The sequence below is a fragment of the Lycorma delicatula genome, chromosome 7, assembly GCF_047948215.1.
Source record: "Lycorma delicatula isolate Av1 chromosome 7, ASM4794821v1, whole genome shotgun sequence".
In the NCBI taxonomy this organism is placed as follows: domain Eukaryota; kingdom Metazoa; phylum Arthropoda; class Insecta; order Hemiptera; family Fulgoridae; genus Lycorma; species Lycorma delicatula.
The window spans coordinates 89943351-89956732 of record NC_134461.1 but is presented as its reverse complement, the minus strand read 5'-3'; the positions used below and the strand labels follow the sequence as shown (position 1 = coordinate 89956732).

At 29.0% G+C, this 13382-nt stretch overlaps 1 protein-coding gene across 1 annotated transcript in view; it reads left to right on the top strand.

Annotated features, from left to right (window-relative positions):
* The window catches only part of LOC142327998 (uncharacterized), a 38942-nt gene extending 38391 nt beyond the window's left edge, over positions 1-551 (top strand). Inside the window, exon 4 of the mRNA XM_075371429.1 lies at positions 133-551. Within this exon, the coding sequence (XP_075227544.1) occupies positions 133-464 (332 nt within the window). The 3' untranslated portion in view covers positions 465-551. The remainder of the gene's footprint in view (positions 1-132) is intronic.
* The last annotated feature ends 12831 nt before the right edge of the window (positions 552-13382 follow it).

The following is a 13382-nucleotide window of genomic DNA, read 5'->3' as shown; positions in this document are numbered from 1 at the left end:
TATTTTAAAAATAAATGTGAAGTTATGCTGTGAACATTGTGTTCTTGTACATTCCGTCCCTAAATTTCATATTATTTTTTGTATAATATTTAAAAATGTTATTGTATTAATTTGTTTTACTATATTTTTAAGGTTGGGATTTACCGACGAAAAATAAAGTTCTGAACTCAGCTTCAAAAACTCAAGCCTTATGGATTACAATATTTAGACAAAATTCATTTTTTAATAAAATTCGTTCTGCTAGCTCTGATTATGTACTAAGTCCAGATATGACAGGAATAAAAAAGTTCGCCGAAGAATACTTGCTTCGTCTAGATTTACAGATCACCGATCCGAAAATACCTATTTTTTATTATATAAAACTTAGAGTGAATTTAACCAAAGACGATCCAAAACAAGAAAACATAAAACATTTTTCACACCTTAGGGATGAAGTTTTGAAACCAAGTAACACAAAAGTGTAGTAATCTACTAATTTGTTAATGGGTATTTAAAAATGAATTATCATTATAAATGAAATAAAATTAAACTTAATTTTAAAGACAAAACAATGTCATTAATTTTATTTATTTTGATTTCTTCCTCAATAAATGATGAATCCTTCTCTAATCCATTCAAATATTACTTTGGCAGTAGTAATGCTTGCAAAAAGGAGGATATAAAATTAAAAATGGGTGTTGCACGTTGTTCTTGGAATCACTGACTGTAAACTACAAGAGTGTAATTATTATTTCGGACCCATATCGTTTCATGTAAGCTAACATAATATAAATTGGTATCTTATAGCCTTAATATTTTTATATTTTATTTCTAACATTCAAAATTGATTTTTATATTACTACTTATACTAGTGACATAGTGTTTATACGAATTGGAGTTATAGTGATGGAACAATAAATTTAACATTGCTAAAGTACTATGGTTTGTTTATTAAAAGTAAATGTTGAAAAAGGAATATTTTTTAAAAAGAGGGAAGCCAGAAAACTTCTAAATGTTATATTATCTTACTGTAATCTATTGAAAACGGTCAACATTTAAAAGTGACATTGGTAATTCTTTTATACTGACATACCCCTCTCTAGCCCTTCATGCAACTAATTACAATAGGTTAACTTATTTAAAAAAATATGTCTCATTTTAAAACCAGTTTGTAATTTCAGTCGATACAAATTTTACTTTTCAAATCTTAAAATTATTAAATTATGACAGTGAAATACACACATATATATATATATCTCTTATAAAACAATATATATCTTGTGCGATATATATATATCTTGCTTTTAAACAAAAATTGTTTTAAAATGAAAGAAAAAAATATTTTTTACTAATAAGGTTATGTTTATTTTTGATATTATTGTAGTAAAGCTTAGAGACAAATTGAATAAAAATTTAAACAGAATACGTGTGCTTACTTTAGTAGCAGAAATATAAGCACAAAAACTGCATAATTAGAATAAGAAAAAATATGTTAACCAATTAATATACATTTAGAGTTTAATTTTTCTCTATCTATATGTAAAAAAAAAGAAAAACTTCAGTTAAATTTTGTCAATCAAAAAAAAAAATATAAGAAATCCTGCTTTAATACTGATCAAGTAAAATATTTTATATAAAATAAAGTTTCACTACCGATTAAGTAAAATATTTTTGCTCTGGTTGTATTATAACGTTTGAATTACATGGCTGGAATCTGTATCATGAGGATCGTTATGAAACAGATTTTCATTATGATAGAAGCGCTCAACTAAACTAAAGCCTACTCTTTTCAACCATTGACCAATCAGAAGCAAGTATTGTTTAATGTATCATTTGTTTTATTACTTTCATTTTAATCTGATTTAGTAGTTAGCAAGCAGAGTTTAATTTGAAAGTACAGCAATATGTAACTAAGTTTCTATATTAAATCACTGTTCATCCGTTTGTTAATTCTGATTGATCCATTTGTTTGTTCGGATTCTGAGGTGTCTTTAACACCGATCAATATTAAAGAAAGAATTGATCTTATGACTAATAACTTATTGCCACAGAAATTAATTAAAAACATATTCCGTAAACAATATATTCTAACATTGATTTAAATCAATAATCTCAATACTTTCTCAGCTGTAGAATTATACTCTCTTTAATTATAGGGTCATTGTAAAATGTACCATTTACAAACTTATTTTTTATAAAATAAGTATTATTTTTTGAAAAGGAAATTAAACTGAAAAAAGTGGTTACCTTTAATTTTGTGTTGTAGAATGAACCACTTTCAACTTTTTTGTAGATGAAATATCCTTTACATTATTTAAATAATTTTGCGATACAATAAACACATATCTATTATAAAAATATTAACCTAACAATGGTTGACATGATTTTTGTAACATTAATGAAAACACTGTTTTTGTGTTTCATTTTATTAGTTATTAAAATTTCCATTTGCAGAAATTTCCTACCTTGTCCCATTTCCAAGTATCTGTTAACCAGTTTTTAATTACCTCAAATTGTTTACACCAGGTTTTTCTGAGTATTCCCACTGAATTCTGTTTTGTGTACAGTCAAGTGTCTTTTAGTGATTTTGTTATATTTTATATGAAATGGCAAGTTCTAGTTGTTGATGTTGCAAAAATACAGTGGATAAGTTTTGTTACATATGTGGAAGATTTACATTAGTCACAGACTAGATCTATAGCTCAAGAAGTCAAAAAAGCCTGCTCTTTATATTTTAAGTACCAAATTGAAGATCAAGATAAACATGGGGCTCCTTATGTTTGCTGTGAACTGTCTTGTAAATCTAGTTCATTGGATAAGGGCAAGAACCCTTCTATGCTGTTTGTTGTTCCTATGGAGTGGCGAGAAACTTCTGATTGTGTTAGTGATTGCCACTTCTGTATTACTAAAACAGAGAGGTATTCAAAAAAGCAAAAGGGAAAAATTGAATAACCAAATTTGCCTTCAGCATAAGGCCCATATATCACAGCCAGGAATTACCAGCACTGATTGCACCTTTAAACTTGGACAATGTTATGTTTCCCGATGATTCTTATTTTTTATGAGGATTTTATTCAGAACTTCCTAATAGGGTCACTACTAGTGAGATTACTAGTAGTGACCCTATCCTTTTACCAACCACCAGTGAGCCTTATTTAATAACTTACTGGTACGTGACCCGAGTTTGCCGAAGCAAAAAGCTGAACTTCTTGGTTCCAGACCTCAACAGTAGAACCTGTTAGATAAAAGCACAAATATTTCATTTTACCAAAAACAGAGTGTAACATTTCAAGTTATTATAAAATGAAAGGATTGCTGTGTAGCTGTTATGATGTTGATGGTTTAATGAATCAACTTAATTTGGAACAAATACCTTCAGAGTCGCCTATTTTCTTAGATTCATCTTAATGCAGCCTAAATGTAGTCTTGATTCATATGGGAAACAAAAAACCATCTGTTTCTTTAGCTCATTCAGTGACAATGAAAGAAAACTTGGCTACCATACTAAATGATTTAAATATGAACATTATCAGTGGGATACTTATGATTATTTAAAAGTAATAGGTATATTGCTAGGGCTTCAAGGGGCTTTTACAAACTGTTGTTGTTCTTTTATGCCTATGGAACAGCTGGGCAACACAGGAACATTTCATAGAACTTCTTTTGGCCAGGTACTTCAAATATAAAGTATGGTCTCCTTGTTGATCCAAAAAAAGTACTTCTCCTTCCTCTCCAAATTAAGCTTTGACTAATGAAAAACTCTGTAAAAGCTACAGACAAAGAAGTTAATGGTTTAAAGTACTTAAAAGAATTATTTTCCTAGTTAAGTGATCCAAAATTAAAAGAATGCATTGTTATTGGACCTCAGATAAGGAAACTCTTAAGTGATCTCCTTTTTAAAGAAAAAATAAATGACAAAGAATTGGCAATTTGGAATTGTTTTGTAAGAGTAGTAAAGGATTTGTGGGTAATAAGAAAGATGAGAGCTATAACTCTCATAGATAAGCTCTTAAAAGGCATGAATTACTAGGATATTGCATGTTCTTAAAAATTTTTGCACTCTCATTTGAATTTTTTCCAGAAAATTTGGGTGCAGTAAGTGATGAACAAGGAGAGAAATTTTACCAAGACATCAGGACAATGGAAACACAGTACCAGGGACACTGGGTTCCATCTATGATGGGTGACTACTGTTGGTTTGTAAAAATAAATTTTACTGAATACAAGAGAAAGAGTGAAATATTTTGTTACTGTATGGTACCTTTATGTAATTTTATATTTTTTATTGCATGTATGGTCCTTAATAAAATGTCTTTAATTATATTTAACATGTTTTATATGTAAATATATTTTTTATTCAATATACATTACATTGCAAAAATATGTTGTCTTCTGTTTGTAGGCAAGTTGGCTGTTATCACATCTATATTCTTTTCTTTACGAAAACTGCAATTATCCATTATTCAGAGGATAATTTTTTTGACATGTGATTCAAACAAATATACCTTTCCACTTTGCTATTAAATACTACATATGAATTGCCTTTCATACAAATCCATTCTATGGATCATGTTAGTAATGGCTAATATCACTCCTTGTAGTGGAGCAAACACTTCTGCATATAATTACATTTATTTTGTACAAATTGTTCAAATAGTTATAAATAGAATGAACAGTATTTTACACTGATACCAAAATTTTTGAGTACCACAGGCATTTTCATTAAAATTGTTGCATTAAAAAATACAGAAAACAAATCTGTAGATATAAATTTGAAATGAAAACAGTGTGATTTGTAAAACGTGCATTTTTGTCATTTAAAAAGCAGTAAACAATTTTACAAATGAGTTTCTGGCCAAATGATGCACAAGTTGTTTTAAGTGCCTCTGAAAATCAGTAACGATCTTTTGTTATTACTGATTTTAGAAAAATAATGTTTTACATGTTAAATGAATAACCTAAACAGAAACAAGGACATCATATACTCATATTTCAATCTACTGTTTATAACAAGTGCTATAAAGTAAAAGAGTTAAACTGCACATGCTTATTACTTAAAAAATACAATATGGTTAGGATGGTATAAATTTAATATTTTAATTTTTGCAAAAGCTTACCATATCATACTGTGTACTAAAATATTTTTAAAATCATTACTTCAAAATATTCATTCGCCTTTGTAACTATGATCCTCAGTAACCAGTGCTACTGCTTTTTCTTTCAAGCATCAAGTGACTGCTTTTTTTTGGGTAGAAATGTATTAAAGATTTTGCCAAAACCTTTGTTGAATTTGAATATTTTCTCTTCATTTAATATATCATTTTTATATGATCTATTTCATAATATTCAAGTGTGTTGAAATGCAATCAATTTTTGTGTACATACAAAATATCAAGGGCATTAATGTTGGTGGATTGGTGATCTGTGTCTATAAGATGAACAAATATTAATTCAATATTGCTGTAGAGTGCTAAAATAGCAGTCATGAGTGGAAAACAGGCCCAAAATTGTTAGACTGCATAATTTTTTATATCCACATTAACAATTTCATCTATATCTTAGCTGTTTTATCAACTATTTGAACGAAGTAGGTGTCATTTTGTTCACAATAATAGGCTTAACATCTTATCTAATAAAAAGTATAATTCAGTAAAACTAATATTTACGAAGCCTTATAGGCTTCTCATACGAAAGAATCATCTTTGTAGTAAAAAAATACTTAACTGGTGTTGGTGCTTTACCCTGAGATATTGGGTTTGATGTTGACAAGTTTATGAATTCTTTTCATTTTTCAGCATTAATCATTCAATGATCAAACAATTTAAATCATGCCATTTTAGAATTTTCAAAAATAAAATTTTCAAAATTATTTGTTTTCATTAGATTTGCTGGGTATTTCAGCCTGTTCTTAAGATAAAAATTTAGACTGAAAAAGCACAAAATTGTTAATAGGGGGAAAATTAATTGAGATAGGAGATATGTCCACATGAACATTTTATTTGGTGTTCTGATTCTATCCCTTAACATTAGCCATCTTTCAGGACACTCAGTATATTTTATTCAGTAATTTAATTGTCAAAATAAATGAAATTAATTTTGTATCTAATATTTTCTTTCACGCTTCGTGAGCTATACCATTCAATAACAGTAAACTAGTTTATAAAAAAGACAGTTATGAACAAATCTACATGATTTATTTATTAACTACTCTATTACAGTATTACTGTTCAAACTCTTTAATATAGGACAATTACTATTCAAGCACCCCTGACTATATTTAAATAGTTTTGTTGAAAGATAAAATATTCTTATCGATGTAAGATCTGGTGAGAACTTAATCATTGGACAACTTTAAAGCCTGCTATTTCTACAACATGAAAAAATATATTTAAACAAATTAAAACTGTCTGAAAGTTGATTGGTCTCCATTGTTTTATTTACTGCATAATGATGTTTAGTCCTTCATTTACATACCTTCTTTTCTTTTTTTAGTTTGATTGATTGTTTTTATTTTAGTTCAAGTTATTTATTTTTCTTTTTAATTTATTGGCAGTTGTGTTTTTTAATTTTTATAATTGTTTTTATTACTAAATACATTTTAGTGATCATTAAGAAGAATTCACAATTTGAAAACTTATGGATGTAACGTTATTGTACTGAACCAAATTAGGAAACTGTAAACATTACAATTTATTTATTTAATTGGCATATACCAATCTAAATTTACAGATTTCTCAAGCGATTGAGTTCCTCAAGAAACTTTTTATAGTGCGGATCATATAGCAATTTCCTGGGATCCAAACAACTAAATTCTTCAACTGTTTCACAAGACTCAGTGCTACGTAAGCCTGGCCCTTGGCAAAGATGTGAGTGCTCAAATCTATGACAGCTCTATCTGGGGTAGTCCCTTGTAGTTTATGCACTGTCATAGCCCAGCACAATATTAGTGGCAGCATACACCGTTCCACTTTGCCCTGTCTCCCTAAAGCATCAAATTCGACAATAGTGGGCTTGATCCTCAATCTGATGTTGACAGCATTATCTCTAATTGTACTGTCATCAAACTCTACAAAGACAGTTTGTAGAAGCTTGTTGGGGCTCTGGCTAATCTCGGCATAGTGCAGACCGTTCAATTTTTTTGAGTATATCAGTTAATTTTTGTTCTGGATTGGTTCCATTGTGATTTTGTATTATACAAGCAAATACCTCATTTGAATTTTGAAAATCGGGAGATTAGTTACGAAGATATAACAACATTTCTGAATAACCATGATCTGTTTGATCACGAGTGTACCTGATCCATGCATAAGTTAGCCTTCGCCTAGTTAAATACCCTGTTTGAATTTTGAAAATCAAATGATGGTTTGCTGAGATATTATAAAAGCACCCAATTGCACCTCCCGAAACAGTGCTCCAAAGGCACTCTGCTTGTTACCAGTTGATGGTGATGATCGGTCTATCTTTGCAATGAGGTACTTGCATCACCTTACCACTCTAGCCTCACATGCAGTGACCATGGGAAGCCCATTATTATGAAATAGGAATTTTTTAGGCCGAGACGTTAAATATATTTAATATTATTTTATTTAATGTAAATTTAATTGTATTATTTTTGTAATATTATTCATTCGATTGATTTGAATCATTCATTTCAAACCCAGCTAACATAGTGATAGAGGCTCACAGTTCACAGTTTGTTAATTCAGTTCATTACAGTTTGTGTTTCAATCGGCAAATTTTCTCTACCACATATATATTTATATATGTATATACATATTTTTTTATTATATATAATATAGCCTATGACACTACTCGTAACATAGGGATTCCAACATGGGATCATACATCTAAATTGGTTCGGTCTTGAGCTGTTACAGTGGAGCAAACATACTCACATATATACACCCTAAATATATTACTCTCCTTTTTGGGCAGTCATGTAAAAAAGACAGGTATGGACAAATCAACAAGGTTTATTTTTTCTGGTTTGTAATCAGACTGAACTAAAATAGAAATATAAAATATATTGATAAAAATTCATAATCTTTTATTTACATTTTATCATTAGATGTCGAATTCATTTGAAAAAGATTCAGGCCATAGGTAGGTGATACCACAAAAGTGATCACCTCTATGGCGAATTGGTGCAACATCTTTACCTTTCACTTGGTAGATTCTGAGTATATAAACTCTTTCAAGGTGAGATTTTTCATATACTAAAAAAAATTAATTTTTCATCATCACAAAAAAACTCATGGTGACTGGGAAATTAGCCCAGTCGATAAAATTAGTTGATAAAGTTACTTCTCATAGTAAGGAATTAACTTCATAATTAATCAATTGCTTTATAGAAATTGGTTCATAGCAATTACTTCATTAGGGCAGACTAATACTTCATATGGGGTAGAAAGCCTATAAATTCTGTTCATTTACTACCAGGTAAAATAAACAATGTTAAATTTTATCTTAACAAATCATTGTATGTCTGTTTATATTTATATAAAATGCAAAAGTGTAGTGTTGCATAAAAAATGTATAATTTATAAATTTACATTAATTAAATAGTGACAAGATGACCAAAAAGATATGTTAATCTAAGTTTCTTTGTAATATTACTATGAAAGTGATGTAACCTCTGTGCAATGTACGCACAGAACCATGAAGCATGAAGCAGATTAATTATCCCTTCTTGTTACACTAGACGTACATGATATATTGTGCAGTTAACTTAATATACTGAGTAGTTGTTATGAGATACAACAAGTTTCATTGTGTTTATAATAATGATACTAATGCAGTATGCCAATGCAATTAGCTCATGACCTGTTTAATTTCATCTTAACAATACAAAGAACAAAAAATATTATCATTTCCTATCTAGATGTTTATGTTTGTAGATTATGTACTTTGATAACCGTACAATGTTGTAATATACTATTATTATTTAAATACGATTTTTAATTGAGATTGACATTGTTTTGTTGTATACATGTTGGTCATTAGTGGAAGCTAAATATATTGTTTTTTCTACATCCCCCTAGAACTCCAATATCAGGTTATCCACCCGGTTTTGACACCAATCATGAATTAGGATCTGTTGAACTCCTGTTCAATTAGCTCCAATTACCAGGTCCCAAATGTAGATCATTAGTTCAAAAGTATTGAGTAACCAATAAGATTTTACTTGTGTTGAAGAGATAGTGGTCGCTCAGCACCTAGTCTGTGACTATGGAGGTCGGTAAAAAAAATTTCCACTTAAAATACTCTAATAAAATCAGTATGTGACTTGCAGAGAGGATTGCATATTTTCACACAGGAAAACAAATACTTTTTTATGAGAATTGTACTGTTGTTCTGAGTTGCCTTCAAAGGTCCTGAAATTTGGACTTTTATTCTAATTTCAGTCAATTAGTCACTATTGATTGTTGTCATTTCAACATATCAGAACACTCCTCTCTGATTTTGTAATACTGATACTTACCAGAACTAAAATTAAATTTCTTACAGTACTCACATTCATAATTTTATTACCAAAAACATGAGAGAATGGTAGATGGATCTTGGCAGAGCCGTGTTCCTATCCTTGCAAAAACTAACTGCTCCATGTAATTCACATTTGGACCTCATAATGAGAGGACAATGACATGTTCCATATTAATTCAGTAATGCTTTATTAGCACTGAATACATTGCGTCGTAGATTGGTTTAAAATTAGATTATAGGTGGTTACTATTGTGAATGAGGGGTGTTGCTATAAAACTGGTTTATTTTCAGAAACCAATAATAATTCATATTTGGAAAAACACTTATATTTTTTTTTTTGTGAAACATATCTTGATTGCCCTTATAGGACTTACCATAAATATGACATCATATATCTTACATTTAGCTTATATACTCTTAGGCTATTTTATTTATTAAATATGTTCTATGAGAATTAGTTTGTTTTCTTTTGTTTATAATTAAATATGATTGTTTATTATTAAATAAGTATTTTGTTTAATTTTAATTTAAAAAATGAGGATCTACATTTGAATGACATAATTTGTTTAGTTAACATTCCAGTCATTTATTAATAATGTTTGTTTTTGATGGGGAAAGGAATTAACTATTACATCATAAATCTCAGTCAAAAATACCTCCCTATTGCTGTTAAGGCATTAAAAAAAAAACCATAAAATCACTGTTTAAAAATAATACTACATATTGAAAATTAATTTTTGATATACTCTTTTAGTTTACTTGGTAAGTGGTTAGTGTCATCGTCAATTGATTGTTTAATACTCCTTGTTTTGTGACAGATTTATGATTAAAATCCTACTAAAAAATCATACAGCAATATACTACTTGATTCTTCAAATCTAATTTCTTTAGAATATGGTGTATTGTGTTATTGAAGCTTGAGCAATAGAAATAAAAGAATGATAAACAATGTGGTTGATTGAATCATGATGATTTTACACTGTGTTGGTGCTTTGATGCTTTAAAATAAAGGCTTTGACACAAAATACGAGTAGAGAAAAAAGAATAGAGTCTTGCGATAAAGTCTTAGTGTGAAATATGAGGAACTAATTGGTGGAGTATAATTGATGTACCCATTGTTAGTGTAGTATTGACTTTTAAAATGCTAAAGTTAATAGTGTATAATTGAAGGTTTTTATTTCTAAAATATGTGGAAATTAATTAAGTGCAGAATAGGGTAAAATATTCAAATGAGTAGTCACAAAAGAAATTCTAATTTACTTATTAGTTTTTCTCATTAAAATATTTTATAATAATTAAATTTTGCTAAAAAAAAATACTTTTATTTCTAAAAAGCACAAAACAAACAAAATTATTTTTGCTTGCAACAAACATTTTGGGTAGAAGAAAGTGCTATACTTACATGGCCATTCTTATTAATTATCTTAACATGTAAAAGATGTTCTCGTCAATTTAAAAAAGATACAACATACATTTATATATTTAAACACTTCCTGTTATAAAAGTAATAATTCTCCGTTGATTATTTAAACTTTTTTTTTTAACCTATGGGACCACTGTTAGGTACTGCTTCAGAGGATAAGATAAATGACGAGTAGCGTGTGAAAATGCCATGCCTAACCGGGATTCAAACCTGGGACCTCTGGATGAAAGGCTGAGACGCTACCATTCCACAAAGGCCAGCTGATTATTTAAACTTAGTATTTGTTAAATAAACACGAGGGATTCTCTTCTCCATCCTATTTAATGTATACTTAAATGTGAGGACAAATTTTTTTAGTGTCTTCAAAATTTTTGTTTCATTCTGTTTTATTTTATTATATTTTCATATTTGCATCATTATTACTTTATAGGTATTAATAAAATAAATTAATAATAAATAGATATTAATTAGTAAATAAATTAATAAAACATTTCTCTTTTTTTCTCTTAATTTTATAATTTTTGAAGCTAAGGTTCAGTCAAAATTTTATTGGCTTTCTTAGAGCATATTGGTAAATGCAGAAGCATACTTGAAGTGTTTATTATATGTATATACTAATGAAAATAGATATTTATCTATTTGTATATAAATGAATTATTTTTTATGATAATTAATTTTGAAATTAATAATTTTCAACAGACATTAATAAAATGAATAATTTCTTCATTGACCCATATGATTTTAAAAAATTCAATTTTTTTTTTTTAATTTTTTCTTAAGCCTTATCCTTCACCAAAATGTACCAATTTTGATTATTCTCTTCTTAATTTGTTGAGAAAGCTCCTCCAGTATAACATTTTTTAGATAATATAATTCAGAAACTTTTTTGAAACAGATGATATAGTTAGTTACAAACAGTAGATTTTTAGAGCCTGCTGATTTGTAGTCTATTGCTATTCTGATACTCAAAATACTTTTACACTAAAATACTTGTTAACATTTAAGAATATAACAGGAAAAGTTAGGTATACATAAATTAATTTTTAAGTAAAAAATTATTCATATTTTTGCATGGTACCTGTAATCTTGCCAGAGTAAATATGTAATACAATCTATGCTTGGTAGGAATTATGAAGAACTTTTAGATGTTTGTGTTTCTCATCCACCATTTTCACAAAACATCAATCCAAACATGGCCTAAAACAGAAGATCTTATAAGTCAATCATCATAAAAATACATTTAAAATAATGGGTAAAATGTATATGATTTATGTGGTATTTATAAAAAAAGTGCAATGAAGTGACAACTTCTGATTTGGAAAATCAAAAAGATTGTTTAATTAGAAATAAACTCAATAACAGAGAAATTAAATATGTGAAATAATATTAAACTTTTAAACAGAGATTTATTAAACAATTGTTCGATCACTATACTTGTTTGAAAAAACGATAATATGTACGAGAGTGGTTGAAATTTAGGTGGCTCATAACTTGCCAATGAAAAAAATATTTAATAAAAATGCATTTATTTTTTTCTAAACTTACATCTATTTTGCCGTGTAGTCACCATTTTACAGCTACATGCTTCAACCAATGGTGAAACAGTGTTCTCTTTCCGTCAATGAAGAATGTTGGCGCTCTTTCCTTGATCCACGATCTCGCTGTATCATTCTGTTCATTAATCGCAATGGTGAAACGAATATCAATACTGGATGATTGAAAAAAAACTTCACAACTTGAAAAATATATAAAAATTCATTCAGATAACTTACAGATTTGGTCGAGGTTTCATTTTATAGCAGAAAGCAAGTTTAGACTCGCGTTGTTCATAATACCGAATTTGGCCACCAGCACTGTCACTAATGTTGTTAAAAATGGATGCGTTTAGAGCTAGCGCGCACGGGTGATTTTGTCACCGTGATTGTTTCGTCACTCTTGTCCAATCTGTGGATATGTAAGGGATGGACACATGTTACAACGTGACAGCCGGATGACACTTTTGTCCGCCACTCGCGAACAAGCCCGTGACAAAACTGTCACTACGCCGCTAGGTTTTGATAGCCGCGCGCGCACGGATGACAAAATTGTTACTCTTTGTGCATTTTCCGGTTCCCGCTTCCCATTTGATATCCGACTATTGACGACACGCAAACATGGCAACAACGTTTTCATACAACGTGACTGTGCATGAAGACGATATCGATAATGATGTTGGTTATAGAAGAAGTGGAAAAAAGATCAGCATTTTTCGACAAAAAATTGAAGGATTATTCGGACATAAATTTTAAAATTGAAGGATGGGAAGAAATCAGTCGAATAATATTTTCAAGTACTTGGGATAACTACTTATCACAACAAAAAACGGAAGCCGGTAAGTTTTTCATTTTAATTTTAAAATTACAGTTATTTATTATAATAATTTATTATTAGCTTGACGTACACTCTAATAGGTAACTAATATATTAGATAATTAAATATAATCTAATAAGTAATATTA